Raw genomic sequence first — 15953 nt, 5'->3', positions numbered from 1 at the left:
TGGTTTGGGTACTCGCAGGGGATGGGCAGCCCCCCTCCCACCAGAAGGCAGCACTGGAGGTCACGGTGGCCACAGGACCCCTCACTGCTGGTCACTGACTTGTATGGCAATTTTAGGGTATTTTTTTTCCCCCCCTCTGTTTTTTGGCACAGTGCTTGGTTACCCAAAACACCTCCAGGGCTGATCAGCAGCATCTGCACCCCAGACACGTCCCAGCCCTTCCACTGCCCCAGGAAGGCAGAGTAAGGCAAGTGAAGCCCTGGGGCTGGTGGGTCCTTCTGGGGTTTAGGGTGAACTGTGGCAGCAATGGGCCAGGGGGTCCCATACCCACAGCACCAGCCTCCCCTGGAACAACTGTGCCAAAAAAAAAAAAGGGAGAAAAGAAGCCACAGAAGGCTGAGAAGGGCTTGGAGCCACCAGGAAAGTGGATGCAGAGACCAGAAACACGCACCGTGGATGCAAAGCCTGGAGCCCCGAAACAGAAAGTGAGAGGCCACCAGTGGAGAAGGGGAAATGGCTGCGGGGTGGGGAGACAGAAACCTCAGGGCAGCCCCACGGGCCCTGACTTCAGAGCCAGCCCCTCCTACGGCCTCAGAAAGGGAAGAATAAAAAGGTAGAACAAAGTCATCGGACCCGCGGCAGGCAGCAGCTCCCTCAGCGTGGGGCTGCTCAAGCACACGGGAACAGCAGCCCCTGGCAGGCAGTGTGGGCACGAGCTGGGGTCACCACCAGCCCCACAGATCCTGTTTCCAAGCCCTTTGTGCAGCTCCACCATCCACCCCCAACCCTGCAGCTGCCTCAGTTGTTGGGGGGGGGGGGGTTCTTTATGTACCATCCATGCATCACTCGCTTTTCTTCATGTATCACCCACCTTGTGTTGATCATCCCTGAACTTCTGCCACTGCTCTGGCCCAATTCCAGAGGTCCCTCTGCTCCATCACCCCTCCTGCATCCCAACCAAGCAGCAGGAACAGCAGCAAACCCGGCCTGAAACCAGCTCAGTGACTCCGCGGGCAGGATGGGACCCCGTGCTCTTCCCACTCTCACTCTTAGCAAAGATTTCCAACCTCTGTGAGCAACTCTGCTCCAACGCATCCCAAATAACCCAAACAGTTTACCCGTGGGCCGGGGAATGTCCCCTGCAGGGACCCGCATCCTGCTTGGGTTATCATGGCCCTTCTAAACAGTTTATAAATAGACCAAGGTAAACGAGGCGACCGCTCGGTTCGAAGGCAAACAAGGGGGTGATGTTCATTTCTTTTTTAAAAGCCATTCAAGCAGTACCAGCCCCGACTGCTGCTCCGAAAACCCTCTCTAAATCCGTTGCTTCCTCCTCCTCCAGGTGACCTCCAACCCCACACCTCACTAAATCAAAAGAGGAAGATAAAAGACAGAGAACTGGGTTTGTTCGGCACCTTCGTCCCCTTCACGTGCCCCGTCGGTGGCATCACGGGGACACCAGGGAGGTCACGGTTGTGCCACAAGGTGCCTGCTGGGCTCAGAGCCAGGACACACCAACAGGGCCAGTGTGGGCACTGGGGGAGGGCAGGGACCAGCAGCAGGGTCCTTGGGGAGGGATTTGGAGGCCAAACTGCTTCGGAAAAAAAAACCCAACACAAAAAAAGAGGCATATTGGGCGAAAAACTGGGAAACTTCAGAAATTACTTGAAGATGGAGAGCAGCAAGTGCCTGCAGCTGCTCCTCTGGCAGCTGTGGGGACAGTCACCAACGCAGTGTCCTGCCACCAGCGTCATCCCCCAGTGCCATAAAGACCAACTTGTTCCACCAGTAGCAACTGGAGAAGATCCTTGGAACACTTTCCCACATAAACGAGCACTGAAGAGGGTTCACAACGCACAGCAACAGCGTCTGCAGAGCTCTGGAGGAACTGAAGCCACATCCAATCATCTAAGGAGTAAAGAAATGGGATTTTACTGCCATTTCGAGCTATCAATATTTTTTCTCTTTGCTGCAAAAGTGAAAGTGATTTGCCAAGTCAAGGGACCTGGGATGGGGCTCCATGGCAAACCATGCAGGGAAGAGCCCAAAGCCCTTTTTTTTTTTTTTTTTTTTTCCCCCAGCTTCCTCCATTCAGGCTGAAAAACTGCATTTCCAGCTTGTTTCAATTAATTTTAGGACTTTCACATTCCATAAAAGCTGAAGCACTCATTAAACCAGAGTTTTTCCTATTATAACACTTTGAAACAACCACACTACAAGGCAGCTGGTGGCTCTGGCTCTGCCGCTCAGGGACCTCCCATGAAGAGAGAACTGGCTCCAGGTCCCCTCAGCAACACTCACCCCCCCAGCTCAAGATGGACAAACTCATCACAGCCCTGGGTCCCTCCTGTGGCTGGAGCTTCAGGGCAGCTGTGAAAGATCAAAGCAGGAAAGATGTGGGTCCTGTGCCCTTCCCCATAGCACCAACCATGGCTTTGGGCTGGATGGGTCCCTAGTTGTGCCACTGCCAAGATGGGGCATGATCCCTGCCCCACAGCACCCTGCCGTGAGGGGTGAGGAAGCACCACTAATACATCCATCTGCATCCATAAATACATAACTAAATTAATATCTTGGCCCTTATATGATTTTTGCACCCAGAAGTGAAGCAGACCAAGGTCCTGGAGTCACTTGCAGCCACGTTCCTCGCCAGGCAGCCCTGCCTCCCTCGGTGGCCGGGACAGCCCCTGCTGCAGAGCTGCAAAAAGCTGGAGGTTTCTTTGATCTCAAAAGATCAAAACGAGCCATTTCCCCACCCTGAGGCAGCTGCAGCCCTGCCCGGACGTTGGATGGTCAGCCATGAAGCACAGAGCAGGACATGCTGGGGCTCATCCCGGGCAGCTCCGGCTCCCGCGGTGCAGACACCGGCGCTGCTGCCCCACAGCTGCCTCCCTTTCCAGACCCTTCCATGTGCTCAAACAATGTTATCTCCTGAAAAAAATTTAACTAAATAGTAGAAGCTATGAGAGGAAGCCCTGGGGCTCTGCACCTGCAGGAGATACAGCAAAGAGGTGTCCTCCAGGATGTCCACGCCTACTTCTTGCTCCCTCACCCTCCCAGGGCACATGGAGTTTGGATGGAGCCCAGACACTTGTGGCTGCTTTGATTTACTCAGTGGTGGGTGAGCATCTGAGCAAGAGCTGAGCAAGGAGATGAGGAGCCTTTGAAGGAATAGGGAGAAGCCCCAGGAGGTGTTTTCTGCAGGGTAAGCCCCCAGGCCCTGCTGCAGGAGCATCGAGCAGGGCAGCTGAGACCTCTGCCTGGGGTTCAAGGAGCTGCAGTTCAACAAGGTTCTGTGTCTCGTGCCCTCGATACATGGGTCCCAGGTGTGGCTCCCAGGGAGCTCCCCAGCCACATCCCAAGCTGGGCACAGCAATAAGTCCAGTGCCATGTCCTGGCCACCTCACCCAACCTCAAACAACAACAGATCCAGCTGGGTGTCCCACCAGGATCTGATGGGGCTCTTCGAGTGTCCAGGCCTGGATTTCCCTCCTCTGGCTGCTGTGACTCAGGGTTAGCTGCTGTTCCTCCCTCCTGGCTTCACCTGCAGTAATATCCTACACAGACTGGGGATTATGCAGTTATTACCAGAGCCTCTACAGCACAAGGGACCTTCTTAAGCTTCACAACAGAACACACCGACCAGCTCCTAGTGCCACAAGAGCATGAGCCTGGAGTCAAGGGCCACTGGAAACAAGATGATGTGCTCTCATCCACAGAGGGAAAACCATGAACATGCACAAGGAGGAGGTTAGTGCTGTAGCCTACTGCCTGTGCCTGCACAAAGGATGCCCAGTGTGGGACCCATGAGCCTTTAGACACCAAAAAATGAGGTTAAATGTTAAAGACAGGTGTTTTTCCACATTCCACAAGTCTCTCATGCACCTAGATGCACAGCCAGGGTTGCTCTGATGGTTTAAGTGTGGCCCTTTGGCACCTCCATTCCAGCTGCTGCAGTGCTCACAGCCTGGGACAGAAAATTCAGCAAATGAAGGGAAACTCCTTTGCTTCACAGAGAGAAAAAGTTTAGTAAAAGCCAGATTTCCCCAGCATATTCCTCCTGGCGAGCAAAACCCACCCAGAAAGGAGCAAGAAACCCTGAGTGCTATGGAGACAAAGCACAATCCTGAAGCCACTGTTTGATACCAAGGTTGGGAGCACAATGTTTAACCAAGAGAGCTCATCCAACTGCCTGGCTGACCCCAGCAGTGCCAAGAGCTCTGAAGCTCACCAAGACAACACAGCTCCAGGGCACCCACCATGGTGCTGGAAGTGAGACATGTTTGTGCCACAGTGACAACCCTACCAGTGCCTGGATGATCCTGAACAACTGCTACATCCCATCCATCTAAAGCATTCTTCATCCCACAGTAAAATTATTTCACACAGTCCCAAACAAGGGTAAGTGAACCTTGGAGTCTTCCCCCCAGGGAAGCCAAAGGAGCTGGTGTGAACATGGCTTTTGTGCAGGGTCCCACTCATCAGAGCCAGCTGGAAGATGGTGCTTCAGCCACACACAGAGACCCAGACAGCACCAGGAGCCAACAGCCCCCTCCCAAAAGCTCTCCAGGCTATGGATGGAGACCAAGGGAAGGGAGACAGTGCCCAGCAGCCTGGGCAGTTTCCTGCCTGCCCTTTCAGCGTGGGAAGGCTGATGCCAGGAGTGAGCTGCTGAGAGGAAAGAAAATACTTGGTACGGTCTGAAAAGGGAGACTGCTGGTTTTTATTAACCAGAGAAGTGGGCCCAGACACTCATGTATGGGAGGGGAAGCAAGGGGGGAGCAGGCCCAGACCCAGAAGTTGTGGGGTGCACGGCTCAGGCTGCTGCTGAGCTGCCTGCAGGTGGAAAGGACACTGGTCTGGGGAGGAGAACCCAGCAACGCCCCTGAACAACTACCCAGGAGGACACAGAGAGCTGGGCAGCACTTGAGGCCTGAGCACAGGCACAGAGCAGTGAGGCAGAGGAGGCACAGGGATGCTCACAGCCTAGTTGCAGTTCTTGGGTAGGCGATAGACACCCCCAGAGTAGAAGAGTTGCTGGTCCTGCACCTTCTTCTGGAGGAAACCCTGCAGCTCTTGTATATCGATCTCTGTAACCACCGGGCCAGTCATCACAAACATCTTCAGCATGCTGTGAATCCTCTCCAAGGACAGGCTCTCCAGGTTGGTCAGCATGGCCTGGATGTATGTCCAGAAGAGCTGCAGAGGGGGACACACAGGCAGCAGTAAATCACACTGGCATCTATAGCATGAAGCCAAGGGTGCATCAGCATCCAACAGCCCAGACACAGAGCAGGGCTGTGTCTGGCTGCAAGTTCTGCTCTCAGCCATGAGCATGTGGTCTTCAACCAGGAAACATCCCAGAACAGCACCAGGCATTGGGACACACAGCTAGAAAGCAGGATCAGACATGCAGTACATGCACGACCCTCAGTGGATAAACACCAGTATGACAAGTGTGTTGCACAGTGGCACAACACACACCACACCACAAGGGTAGGAAAAGCACTGGAAGTTTCCAGGAACCACAACACAGAGGCAAAGGTCCAGCTGTTAGTACTGGGTAAGCCTTTGGGGCAGTCTAAGTGCCAAAATGAGCTGTTTGGGTGAATCCAAACAGTTATGACTGTTTTCAATTATGAAATCATGTCTCACTTTTGTTTTTACTTTTTTTTTTTAACTGAAAAACCAGATTTAGAGATATCCACATGGTTGCCTGGCTCAGCAGCTGGCACTTCTCTGGAGGGAAGGCAGGGATTCAGCACCCGCACCAGCAAGCACCAACCAAGAGAGACCCACTTCAGAACACCCTCATGCTGGACTTAGCCAAGGCCGTGAAAAATGCAAATCCAAAGTGCAAAGTGAACCCACCATCTTAATCAGATTCCCCAAAGTGAAAAGCACAGGATGTGACATGGTCCTGCCAACCCCACAAGCAGCCGAGACACATGGAAAGGTACCTGCAGCTCCTCCTCCTTCTGGTCAGCCTGTGATGCCATAGCAGAGTCCCCCTCCTCATCACTGTCTATCAGCACCACCTTCTCCACCTGGTCCTTTTGCTCCTCCTCAATCACGGTGAAGGTGCCCTGGGGCTCCTCACGCAGGACTCCCTGCTGCAGCCACAGCGTCATCTTGCGCTTCAGCGACGTCACCGGCACCTTGAGCACTTCACTCAGCTCTGTCAGTGTCCACGTACCTGTGGAGACCACGAGTATCAAAGGAGAGATCAGGACAGTTGCCCACCTGTACTGCCAGGAGCTGGCAGCCATGTGCAGCAACTGCCAGAAAGCAGAGCTGTGGTCTCACTGGGCGCTTCCTGCTAGGAGAGCTGGAGACCTGGCTGAGCCCTGTGCTAGAGCCAAGCCCAGGAACCAGGTCTTGATTCTGCTGCCAGAGCTTTCAGAGTTTTTAGCCACTCAAGCAAGGTGGCCTTCCCACCCATGCGAAGCCCACAGACATGGTGGTAATGCCAAGTCCCTGCCCTGGCACTCACTCTTGGTCTGGAAGTGCAGGATGATGGCAGCATGCACAGGAGAGACTGACAGCGAGAGGGTGCGATCTGCCAGCTCCACGTCCAAGCTCACCAGGCCCAGGTGGTATTTCCAGTTCAGGGTCCTCATGGCCTGGAAAAGGGGGAAACAGCTGCTCAGAGCAGATTTTCTACCAGGAGCCACCAAATGCTGCGCTATTGCAAGCACCCCTGCACCACTGGGGCCAGCTTTACTCCATCCACCTCTGCCAGACACAAACACTGCTCCTGAGTCACCCAGCACTGCCACCACCCAACTGTCCCCTACCCCTCATGACAAACATACTCCTTGGCCCAAGCTGTTGTGCAGCCCTTGCCCAAGATCAATGTCCCTCTCCTGCCTGGAAGCCAATCACTCAGCTCTCTGGTGGGGTAAGCACAGGCTGATGAAACACTGGAAAACCAACTGAGCTGCTCAGGACAAACTCCTACCGGCAAATAAACAGTCACCAGGGGCAGGATTCCCTCAGAGGAGGAGCAATCTCTTCTGATACTGGTATGAAAAGAGCACTGCTTGCTTGGAAGGCTGAGGATGCTCAAAGAGGCTGCTCCCTCCTTGCATCCCCTCCTGCATTCTCTCCTAACTACCTTCTGGCAGGCAGAGGACTCAGCTGGCACCCACACCTGGCACAGAGCTGCAGCAGGAGAGACAGGATCTAGAGCCATGAGCTGCCCTGCCTCGTGGCATGTGTCACCTGTTGTAGAGGTTCAAGAAAGGAAAAGAAAACCAAGCCTCAAGTGGAGTTAGAGCACATCTGCATGGAGGAACATCTGCATGGAGGAACATCTGCATGGAGGAACATCTGCATGAGACACCAAACTGTTCAGGTTGGCTGCAAAGACCCATCTGTGTGTGCACATGGACACTAGACAGTGTGTGACACGACAGCTAGAACTGGATCATCCATGCTCCAGGTGTGTGCTCTGCACTCCACCAGGTGTGAAGCTGCAAGTTGAGAAAGCCAAGACCACAGCTCTGGAAGTGACCTAGATCTCTCCTTGACTTCCAGAGAGGTGCTCCTGCTTCCAACCCATTCTGTGTGTGCAAAGCAAGATGCAGCTCAGCCTCCTCTGACTGACTGCCATGGTTCAAGTGCTGGAGAACAGAACATTGCATGGTTCCTTATGTTTGCCCTCTGTGCCTCCCTCCCATCATTCCATGCTGGTTTTAAACTCATGGATTCAGTTCTTGTCTGAGCCACAACGAAACTGACCAAAAATCCTTGCACCACAAGTCTCTCACATGGAGTTCAGGGGCCCTCCAGAAATTAATGAAACCCAGGAGAGACCACGGACAGAAGCAGCAACTTTCACCTCCAGGCTAACAGTGAAACTGGACCTGAGACCATGTTAAAAGAGCTTCTTTTCAGGAGGACAAGCAGGGGAGGAGAGTGCCAGAAGAAGAGAGGCTCAACAGGGACAGGATGCCACTCTTACTAGTGCAGAACTCAAGCTTAGAACAGACTTCAGATGCAGAACTCCCACCTCAGCACCATTTACTGAACAGACACTGGAAAACTCTCTTCCCTAACAGCAACCACCACGATGAGGCACCCATGGAGACAGACCCTTCTTTTGGCAATGGCCAAGCTAATAGCTTCTAACCCCAACTCAAAGCTGAAGGACTCTGGGATTCCACCATCACAGCAGGGATGTCCCAGCAGCTAAAATTTCAGGGAGGTTAAGGGGGGCTTTGCAAAAACCATGCTCTGTAACACAGTCTGGACAGCACACTCTGTTTTTTATGGAGGGTTAAGGTTGCCTCACCTTTAATTTCTCATACTTCTTGGAATAGGCTTCCATGGCTTCCTTGACCTGCTCTGGAAGCTCTAGCTTCTCCTCCTTCAGTGGTGGCCAGAACTCACTTGACAGGATAACAGCAACGAGGTTGAATGGAGGCCTCTCCTCCTCTGGGAGCTTCTCCTCCTCATCACGAATGTTGGCGTTGATGCGTCGCGAGTCAGCCATGTCCTGGGAAAGGCAGGGGAAGCTAAGGCAGCTCCTTCTCTCCCAGGTCAGTGCTAACCCTTAGTAGAGGAGAAGCTTAACAAGGTGACTAATGTTGTCTCCAAATGTGTGTCCACTAGAAAGTCTGCTACGTACTCAGAAATATTTCTGGGGAGGTTGAGGAAGGGCTTACAACTCAACACCAGTCTACTCTGGAGTCCTTCCAGACCCATATTCTTCCCACAGTGCTCCAAGTTAATTAAACTCCAGAGTTCCCAACCCTAGGGGAGCTGGAAGAGCCCAGCTCTTCAATGCCAGAATCCCACACTGCAGGAAGGGTAGGAGAGAAAACAGCACCAGAGCAACCATCCCCCAGAGGTGATAACCCAACCTGCAGGGCTTGAAAAACAGACGTGATTTTGATTGCGCTTCTGCCTGTCACAAATCGGCCCCTTCACTGTAATTCTGGGAACTCCACTTTCCTAAAAGATCCTTTTTTTGGGTCATTCAAGTCCCTTCCCTTCCCCAATGAGCTCCAACACCCAAGGTGAATTTTTCTTTAGAGAAACAAACATTACTTTTAACATGACTTCACAATAGTGCATCTGAGCTTCCCCAAAGCGCAGCTTCAGCAGCTCCACATTCCGGATCTCCCTGGTAAGAGAAACAACAGCTCAAACACAGGTCCCTCAGAGAAGCCTGGTCTGATCTCCACACCAGGCAGCACAGCTGGAAAACGTAGTCCCTGGCACAGGGTGCTCTCCCAAGGCCCAGGATCTGAACAGGATGCCTCCTAGCAGCTAAGTAAGGAACAGTCTTATTCTCTGCAGCCCAGTAGCTTTTCATAGTAGTATTATAGTAGCCATTTGGTTGGAAAAGCCCTTCAAGATCATCAAGTCCAACCACTACCCTAACTCTGCCACGTCCACCACTAAACCCTGTCCCCTGACACCACATCTGTCTGTTTAGGTGTCTCCAGGGATGTCAGCCCCCTCCTCGGACAGCCCGGCCACCAAGTCCAGCTCCTGCCCCAGAACAGGACAACCCCAAAGTTCACACCATGTCCCTGAGGGCCTTGTCCAAGTGTTTCTTGAATATTGTCAGGCCTGGTGCCATTACTGCTTCCCTGGGGAGCCCATTCCAGTACTCCACCACCCTCTGGGTGAAGAATCTCTTCCTAATATCCAACCTAAACCTCCCCTGCCCATCTTCCTACCATTCCCTCAGGTCCTATCGATGGTCCCCAGAGAGGTCAGTGCCTCCTCCTCCTCCTTCCCTAGTAAGGAAGCAGTGGCTGCCATGAGATCTCCCCTTCTTTTTGAAGACCTTCCCATCCCATAGACAAGCACAGCACGTCACCATGATGACATAGTGCCACCTCAGCATTCCTGAGCCACTTGCCCTCCCAGACCTGGCTCCCATTAGCTGCATTTCACAGCAGGGAAAACCACTGCAACTGCTGAACGTAGATACAGTTGGGCTGCAGCTGAGGTCTCCTGGTGCTTCATCCCTTTTTTTGTACTTTGACACTTTCTGCTGACCCTTAAGCAGCCTGTGTAGGTTGTGAAGGCCACCAGAACACATGGGATGGAGCTAAGAGGGTCTCAGTGCCTCCAGTTTCCTACATGCTACCCTACTAGTGTGAGACAAGGGCAGGACTGAGCAGGACGCTGACGGAGAAGAGGTTAGCAAGAGGGAATTCTAGATTCAAACCCAAAGCTGCCAAGGAAATGACCAGAAAGAGCTGTTCCTAGGATCAAGGCTGAAGCACAGCTTTTTCAGGTGATGTCACCACGGAGAGCTCTGGGGTTGGGCACTTGGAGCTCACCTCTCAGCACTGTAGTTGAACTGGTGCAGCAGCCGGTCAGCCAGCAGCGTGCGGTACTCGTTGATGAACAGGTCCTTGCTGCCATAGATGCTCACCAGCAGGCTGATGATGTCTGAGGAACGGCGCTTGGAACTGGATTTTCCTAGTGAAATCCAGCAGATGACAGAGTGAAATTAACAGGAAACTGCCCCAGCTCTGTACTGTGAGGGTAACAGGGCCCTGGGACAGGCTGCCCAGAGAGGCTGTGGAGTCTCCTTTTCTGGAGACATTCCAAACCCATCTGGATGCGTTCCTGTGGGATCTGCAGTAGGTGACCCTGCTCTAGCAGGGAGGTTGGACTAGATGATTTTCAGAGGTCACTTCCAACCCCACCCACTCTGAGATAGAGGACCAGCAGATGAGCTGCTCAAGCATACAGCCCACCAGGGAGAAGGGTGGGCTGCCAAGGCTTCTGGTCTTGGCCTCTAACCTGGATCTGCATCAACCGGGTCAGGAACCCAGTCCCATGGTTCTGAGATGTCATCGTCACTCTCCTGCCCATTCTCCAGGGTCACTGGGTCAGCTTTTGAGAGCTCATTTGCCAGATCACTGGAGCCCTCAGCATCCCCCGTGAGACCGGCCACGATCTGCCGCACCGTGTCCTCCCGAGTCCTGCCAACAGGCAAGAGGAACAGAGTCAGTGAGGGGGAGGGCTGGAAGGGGATGCCTAAGACTGCCCCTCAAGCCTCTTACCTCAGGTACTTCCTGATGGGCTCACAGGCCACCTCCAGGATAACCATGGAAGGGTCAAGCTCCCGCAAGGCTTTGATGGCCGAGATGTAGAGAGTGATGATGTCGGACGTGTTCACTCCTACAGGAGGGGCAGAGGGAGTCCAGAGTCCCAGAGCACAGACTAAGGGCTTGGCTGCAAGGAGCCTGGATGCTCCAAGCCCTCTATCTGTGGAGTTGGAGGGTCAGGGCTTGCTGCCCTATTGTCCCAGCCAAAGGGAGAGATTGGATCTGTGTGTCTAAGAAACCAGTTGCAACTGGGAACTCAGGCTCAGAGACTGCTATAATCCAGTTGAGCCCAGATTCTGTATTAGGAGCTCAGACCACACACAGCAGAGAAGTCTTCACCCTCCTGGAACAAAGCTAAACATCTAACTCAGCTTCTCATCGTGTCATAAAAATGAGGCAAGTAGGGAGTGGGACACAATCAGCTACTAATGGCCAAGCACACTCCAGCCCTGAGAGCACAGGACCTGCACAGCCCAGCTCATCCAGTGTGAATCCAGATGATGCTCCCAGCAGATCCCCCCATTCAAGTCCAGGCTCCCCACCATGTCATGACACAGACAGGGATCTAACACCCACCAGGATGCAGAAGTCGCATTTCCAGAGCACTTTTCAGGGAGCTGAGCAGCTGCTGCCTCTGATTGGTCCTTTCCAGGCAGAACTTGAGGTCCTCCACAGCAGGCTTCGACTCTGGGAAATCTACAAACCAAGCAGTGGTTAGGAACAGTGCCACGCTCTGTGGGATGGCAAGAGGTGGCAGCGTGGCAGCCCAGGAGGTGGCAACAGATCTGTCAGTGATCCAGTCCAAGAGTGAATGAGCAGTGAGCAGGTGACACCCACCTCGAATGATGCTGAAGAGCTCCTCGATGCGCATGCTGGCGTAGATGCGGTAGAAGAACCTCTGGACGTGGCACCGCCAGCGCTTCAAGGTGCTGCTGGCTTCTGGGGAGGACTGTGCCAAGGGACCATCTTGCAGAAACACCCTGCTGAGCCAGCCAATCACCTTCTCAATCCACTGCACAAGGAGAGGGAAGGGACAGAGATGGTGAAGAGCACAGCTGGATGCACAGCCATGACCCACGCTCAGCCCATCGCCAGGCAGCCTCACGAGCAGCACCACCTCCAGCTCCTCTCCTGGGCTGCAGCTGGGGAAAAGGCCCACAGAAAGAACATGGACTTGAACTAAAGAGGCAGGCTCTGCAGACATGTGAGAAGATCAGGGGTGACTGAGGACTGTGCATAGGTGCTGGGCTCCAAACAGGACAGGGCTTCATCAAAAACTTGCAGCCTGTTCTACTCTTGCAGAATTCCATTCCATCCTGTGCTCACAGAACCATTCTCTCTTAGAGAACACGAGCAAATCCCCATCCCACCACCCTTGGACCAAAATGTCTTGTTCCTGAAATCATGGAAGAGCAAGCCAACCATTCCAAGGACTCAGAGACATACCAACCAAACTCAGGGCACTTGAAACCAAGACCTCAGATACCAGCCTAGGCCCTGAAGAATAAAATAAAAACCTGAACAGATCAGAAGGTTCACTTTTTATATCTGAGATTTGCTTTTCTATAGAGAAACATGTAATTGTCAAATTTCAAAGGTACTCAACTACAATATCCAGAAATTCAAAATAAATATGTTTTGTTTGTTTAGTTTCCTTTAAGGTGGCCAGGGCACAGCCCTTCCTAAAACAGTACTTGAGTATTAATAGCTACTAAATAATAGTATTTTTGATGACCAGATTCCAGCAGCCTGAAACAAAAACACTAAGTCAAGGTCTGGTTTGCTGATCCTGAATTTTAATTACCTACTCCACTGAGAAAGCACAAGTTCTGCTCATGACAAGACAGGATGACCCTGAGAACTACAGAACACCTGGACATTGTCCTGGGCAAAAATGTGGAAAAGCTGATAAAGACATTTCCTAAAGGACAAAAGGAAAAGGACTAGACCTGATGCAAAGCAACTCAATTTATTACCATTATCAAACCAGCCTTTTTTACCCCATGGGTTTATCTTCTCTGAGTGCTCTTGTCCCAGCCTGATCAGGGACTGATACTCCTGACCACTGCTGATGTGTCTGACCAGGGGGTTTGTTGTCAGCACCTGTACTTTCAACAAGCTGTTCCTCAGACTTCTCCTATTTTACCTTTTAAATTTGTTAATTTCCTTTAAATACCTTCCCAATAATTGTTTCTTCCTAATTCAGACACACTCCAATATTCCATACTGGCCTTTCTGAAGAGGTGGGATCAAGGGGACCTTCTGCAGGGGCTGACCAGTGGAATGCAGCTGCATTTCTCTGGTGCCCTTAAAATATCCTTGATCAATCTCCAGGGTCATGCAAAAGCATTTCATATTAAGTCCAGTAAAGAAAGTGTTGCACAGCAACTAAAGGGAAGTAAACATAAAATGAGTGATGACGTCTGTAGACAACAAAAAGGGCTGGTGTGGCAACCAGCAAGGAAACTGGGGCAACCAGAGAGGAGTCTGGTTTGCATGGCAACTTGACCACTCATTGTTCTTCCAGCCAGGCAAGGGCAAGGTCATGCTTCAAAGAACAAAGACTCAGGGCAAGCCTGCAGAGCCAGGACCCGGAAAAGAATTTTAATTGGATTATATTGGGTAACCAGCCCAACATGAACTCTGTTGAAGGCAGCAGGAAAACAACTGGGAAGGTGCAAAGAAAGATCTTCATGTGGCCCAGTGATGAGATCAATACAAGAGTTATTACCTCGCATTTTAAAGGGTTGCTGAGAAATTGGAAAGAAGAAAGAAAACAGCCACACAAATTCAAACTCGGGGCCCACCTGCAGAGAGGGAGGGTTCTGTGCAGCCCAGGTGGCACCACCTGTTCCTGCACTTTGTGAAACAGAACCACAGGAATTCCCTCATTATTATGAACTTCCCCAGGTGAAATATAATGGTCCATTACACCCAGGTCAGAACCTTCCCCTCTAGCATTAAATCACCATGGGGAGTTTTAACCACCTCTTCTGCCAGGGATGGTGGGAGTCACAGCCCAGGACCGGGTGTTTTCCACTAGAATTTGCTTTTAGCCCGAGCTGCTCAAGCAGACACAGGAGCAGCCACCCATCCCCAAGGGGCCCTCATGGCCTGCAGGGGCTTCCCTACCTCCTGGAACTCGTTCAGGAAGGAGTGCTCATATTCCCCCCTGCATCGCTGCTCCATCCTCTCCTCGATCATCCTGTGCAGGATGGTGGTGACGGCCTCGGCGCTCACCCTCTCCAGCAAGTTCAGCCGGCGGCTGCAGACACACACAGTGCCCAGGTCAGAGCACATGGAAGCAAAGGTACCAGCACATCAAGAACATCAGACTGCCCGAAGGCACCTTCCTCCCCCTGTGCTCCACAGATGCAGGCAGAGCTCCTGGTTTAAATGCTCTGATAGCTGCAGAGGTGCCCTGCATGGATAACACATGACTCAACTCCTATCCCCTCTTCCTTAGAAACAGCATTTTCTGGCCATCAAAAGCTTCTCCATGTAGAAGTTTGCTTTTTCATGGACAGAAGGCCTTAGAGCAAGAGAGATATTGTCACAGCCAGGGAGAGGAACTTGTCTCCAGAGATCTGCTCTAGTTCTGTCACCCACTGGCAACCAGCTGCAGGACCCTGTGTCAAGCTCTCTAATCAATATTACAACCACAGAGTGGTCAGGGTCGGGCAGCAACTGGTTGGTCTGAAAATCTTCTAGTCCAATCCCCCTGCTCCATCAGGATCACCTACAGCAATCACACACATTCAGACCCATTCTGAGTGACTCCAGAGAAGGAGACTCCACAGCCTCTCAGTACCATGACACCCCTGGACCTCACACAACTCCTCCCACTTTCAGGTATTACAAAAACCTGCTGCTCTCCCTCCGGACCCCCCGCTGGCTCCGAGTGACTCCCACCACCCCGTCACCTACGTACAGAATGTCATTGAGCTGCTGGAACTGCTCCATGGCTTTGGGGCACCAGCACTGCTCTCTCTTGCTGCTGCAGCCTGCACACAGAGGGCCCTCTCCTCCACCCTCCTCCGTGTCGCTCTCCTGCTCGGCCTCACTCATGCTGCTCTCACACTCGTTGGTTCCATCCTCTCCTTTCTTCCACTGCCGCATGTAGATCCTGAAAGTGCGGCTGTAGAACTGCTGGATCATTTCCTGGAAGGACTTGGTAGTGGAGAAGAAAAGGATAGCTTTGAACATGGTGTAGACCTTTTCTTGCAGCATCTGAGCACCTGTCCCCAGGAGCAAGCCTGCCTTGGTCCACCTCTCCAGAAGTTCCAGGCTGTTCAGGTAGGGGTCCAGGCGGCACTTGAGAAGACTGAACGCGTCCAGAAGGAGCAAGGAGCACTGGGGCTCCTCGGCTGTGTTTTCATACTGGCCGATGCAGTTCCAGAACTCAGGAGCTATGTTGGCCTGCAGGTCTGTCTGCAGCACCTCGAGGAACCACTCCTCCACCACGGAGTGCAGGTCATAGCAGCGCAGCACCTCCAGGGCTGCCCGCAGCTCCGCGTCCTCCAGCGGCCCCGCAGGGTCGGACCTGGGGGCTGCCTGAAAAGCAGAGGGGACACCGAGTCACGTGCACAGAAAGGCTTCTCCAGGAGGGTCTGCAGCAGAAGAGACCCCTCATCCCAAAGGGCAGGGACCAAACGCCTGCAGACTCTGCTGTCGAGCTGCAGCAGGTAGAACATCACTCCTTGACGGGGAGCTGCTGGGGTCTCAGCCTGTGCCCACCCCCCAGAACTAACCCCCCAACACCACCACCGCTGTCCCTGCTGCAGGACCCACAGCCCGGGACCCACGGCCCGGGACCCACAGCCCGGGACCCACAGCCTGGGACCCACGGCCCGGGACCCACAGCCCGGGACC

The 15953-nt window shown here is 52.9% G+C and overlaps 1 protein-coding gene across 1 annotated transcript; it reads right to left on the bottom strand.

Annotated features, from left to right (window-relative positions):
• Positions 1-4957: 4957 nt before the first annotated feature.
• On the bottom strand, positions 4958-15775 carry ANAPC2 (anaphase promoting complex subunit 2). The gene is made up of 13 exons (XM_009994341.1): positions 15746-15775; positions 15013-15635; positions 14214-14346; positions 11919-12093; positions 11658-11777; positions 11037-11154; positions 10774-10955; positions 10305-10446; positions 9055-9130; positions 8297-8500; positions 6494-6623; positions 5961-6196; positions 4958-5199 (listed from the first exon to the last, which is right to left on the bottom strand). The coding sequence occupies exons 1-13, from the start codon at positions 15773-15775 to the stop codon at positions 4987-4989; spliced, it is 2382 nt and encodes a 793-aa protein (XP_009992643.1). The 3' UTR covers positions 4958-4986.
• Positions 15776-15953: the final 178 nt, after the last annotated feature.

Source organism: Chaetura pelagica, unplaced genomic scaffold (assembly GCF_000747805.2).
Source record: "Chaetura pelagica isolate M959 unplaced genomic scaffold, ChaPel_1.0 scaffold132, whole genome shotgun sequence".
NCBI classification, from domain to species: Eukaryota; Metazoa; Chordata; class Aves; order Apodiformes; family Apodidae; genus Chaetura; species Chaetura pelagica.
Note: the sequence above shows the minus strand (reverse complement) of the source record. Positions and strands in the feature narration are given on the sequence as shown.